This window comes from Myotis davidii, unplaced genomic scaffold (assembly GCF_000327345.1).
Source record: "Myotis davidii unplaced genomic scaffold, ASM32734v1 scaffold472, whole genome shotgun sequence".
NCBI lineage: Eukaryota > Metazoa > Chordata > Mammalia > Chiroptera > Vespertilionidae > Myotis > Myotis davidii.
The window spans coordinates 923,138-925,713 of record NW_006283774.1 but is presented as its reverse complement, the minus strand read 5'-3'; the positions used below and the strand labels follow the sequence as shown (position 1 = coordinate 925,713).

At 62.2% G+C, this 2,576-nt stretch overlaps 1 protein-coding gene across 1 annotated transcript in view; it reads right to left on the bottom strand.

Annotated features, from left to right (window-relative positions):
* The window catches only part of LOC102755029 (chromosome unknown open reading frame, human C7orf57), a 12,688-nt gene that overhangs the window by 4,424 nt on the left and 5,688 nt on the right, over window positions 1-2,576 (bottom strand). The window contains exon 4 of the mRNA XM_006754020.2: window positions 2,279-2,432. Coding sequence (XP_006754083.2) covers window positions 2,279-2,432 — 154 coding nt within the window. The remainder of the gene's footprint in view (window positions 1-2,278; window positions 2,433-2,576) is intronic.

Below are 2,576 nucleotides of genomic sequence, written 5' to 3'. Positions count from 1 at the left end.
CAGGGGCTGCACCTAGGGATTGGGCCTGCCCTCTGCCACCCGGGAGCAGGCCTAAGCCAGCAGGTCGTTATCTCCCGAGGGGTCCCAGACTGTAAGAGGGCACAGGCCGGGCTGAGGGACCGCCCTCCCCGCCGAGTGCACAAATTTTTGTGCACCGGGCCTCTAGTAAAGTCATAAATGAAACAAACAGAGGAATCAGACTTTATCCAGACCAAGAACGACTGTTCTCCCCGAGACAGTGTGAAGAGAAGAAAGGAGAGACAAGCCACCGACGGGGACCAGGTGCAGGTCGGGCTCGGGTCCGGGGAAGGGTCTCCAGACGACACCAGGGACTCTCCAGCGCCAGAGAGCAGGCTTGATTTAAAACGGCCACACCGGCCGGCGGGGCTCAGCGGCTGAGCATCGACCTATGAGCCAGGAGGTCACGGGTAGATTCCTGGTCAGGGCACAGGCCCGGTTGCAGGCTCGATCCCCAGTGGGGGCCCGAGCAGGAGGCAGCCGATCCATGGTTCTCTCTCATCGTTGATGTTTCCATCTCCCTCTCCCTTTCCCTTCCTCTCTGAAATCAATTTTTAAAAAATATTAATTAACTAATTAAAATTTAAATGGGTGAGATTAGGACAGATGCTTTACCAACGAAGATGCTGGGGGTGGGGAGCACATGAAAAGAAGCCGTGTAAGCCACCACGGGAGTCACCCGCCAGAACGGCTCAAACCCGACAAGGGCAAGGGCGTAGGGCGTGGAGCACCCAGCTGCCCTGTGCCGTGGGGAGCGGGGCCGGAACATGGTGCGGCCACAGTGCAGGCGGCTTCTCATGAAGGTCAACATGCCCGTGCCATGACCCAGCTGGCCGGTGTTTATCCGACGACGTGCAGTGAAAACCTGTCTCCCACACGGCCCGTCTGCTTCCACACGGCCTGCCCGCATCCACACGGCCTGACCATGTCCACACGGCCTGCCCGCATCCACATGGGCTGCCCAAGTCCACACAGCCTGACCATGTCCACACGGCCTGCCCGCATCCACATGGGCTGCCCAAGTCCACACAGCCTGACCATGTCCACACGGCCTGCCCGCATCCACATGGGCTGCCCAAGTCCACACAGCCTGACCATGTCCACACGGCCTGCCCGCATCCACATGGGCTGCCCAAGTCCACACAGCCTGACCATGTCCACACGGCCTGCCCGCATCCACATGGGCTGCCCAAGTCCACACAGCCTGACCATGTCCACACGGCCTGCCCGCATCCACATGGGCTGCCCAAGTCCACACAGCCTGACCATGTCCACACGGCCTGCCCGCATCCACATGGGCTGCCCAAGTCCACACAGCCTGACCATGTCCACACGGCCTGCCCGCATCCACATGGGCTGCCCAAGTCCACACAGCCTGACCATGTCCACACGGCCTGCCCGCATCCACATGGGCTGCCCAAGTCCACACAGCCTGACCATGTCCACACGGCCTGCCCGCATCCACATGGGCTGCCCAAGTCCACACAGCCTGACCATGTCCACACGGCCTGCCCGCATCCACATGGGCTGCCCAAGTCCACACAGCCTGACCATGTCCACACGGCCTGCCCGCATCCACATGGGCTGCCCAAGTCCACACAGCCTGACCATGTCCACACGGCCTGCCCGCATCCACATGGGCTGCCCAAGTCCACACAGCCTGACCATGTCCACACGGCCTGCCCGCATCCACATGGGCTGCCCAAGTCCACACAGCCTGACCATGTCCACACGGCCTGCCCAAGTCCAGACAGCCTGACCATGTCCACACAGCCTGCCCGCATCCACACGGCCTCCCCGCATCCATACGGCCTGCCCAAGTCCACACGGCCTCCCCGCATCCATACGGCCTGGCCTGCCCAAGTCCACACGGCCTGCCCGCATCCACACGGCCTGTCTGCGAGGGTTGGCAATGGCTTCATGACCGTCACCAAGATGAGAAACAAGCGAAGGGTAAGACGAGCCATGAGCGACCAGGGGTCTGCACACCACACCTGGCTCTCGCTGCCTGTGCCGCGGGGGAGCCAGGTGGGGCGGCAGGGGTGCTGGCTACCACGCTGCCTTCCCAGGAGGAGGAGGTGATGCAGAATCGCCCAGGCCTGCCGAGGGCGGAGCGGCCCGTTGCCTCTCAGGAGACCCCCTTTAAAGTTCACAGCCTGTGATTCACCGACAACAGGAGACGCACCAGCCCCAGCGGCAACATCCCACCCCTTTCAGGGGCCACAGCGCGGCCGCCAGGCATCTGTGAGGGCGCCATCACCTTTCTCTTCACATCCAGTTCCTCGGCCTCTCTCTGCCAGATGGTCTTCACGTCAAAGTCGAAGGGCCCCCTTCGGGACTCGTAATTCCCGTTGGCCAGGTCGGGCTTAAACTCTTTGTGAACCATGTAGTCGGGCATGTAGGCAGCCAGCCCCCTGCAGAGACCCAGGGAGACCCCCAGTCAGCTGCCCGCTGCTTCCCCATCTCCCCCCCACCTTTTACACTTGATCTTAGCCAAAAGGCGGAGAAGCGATCCCCCCCCACCTTTTATCTCCCCTCCACCCTCCCCTTCCATCTTC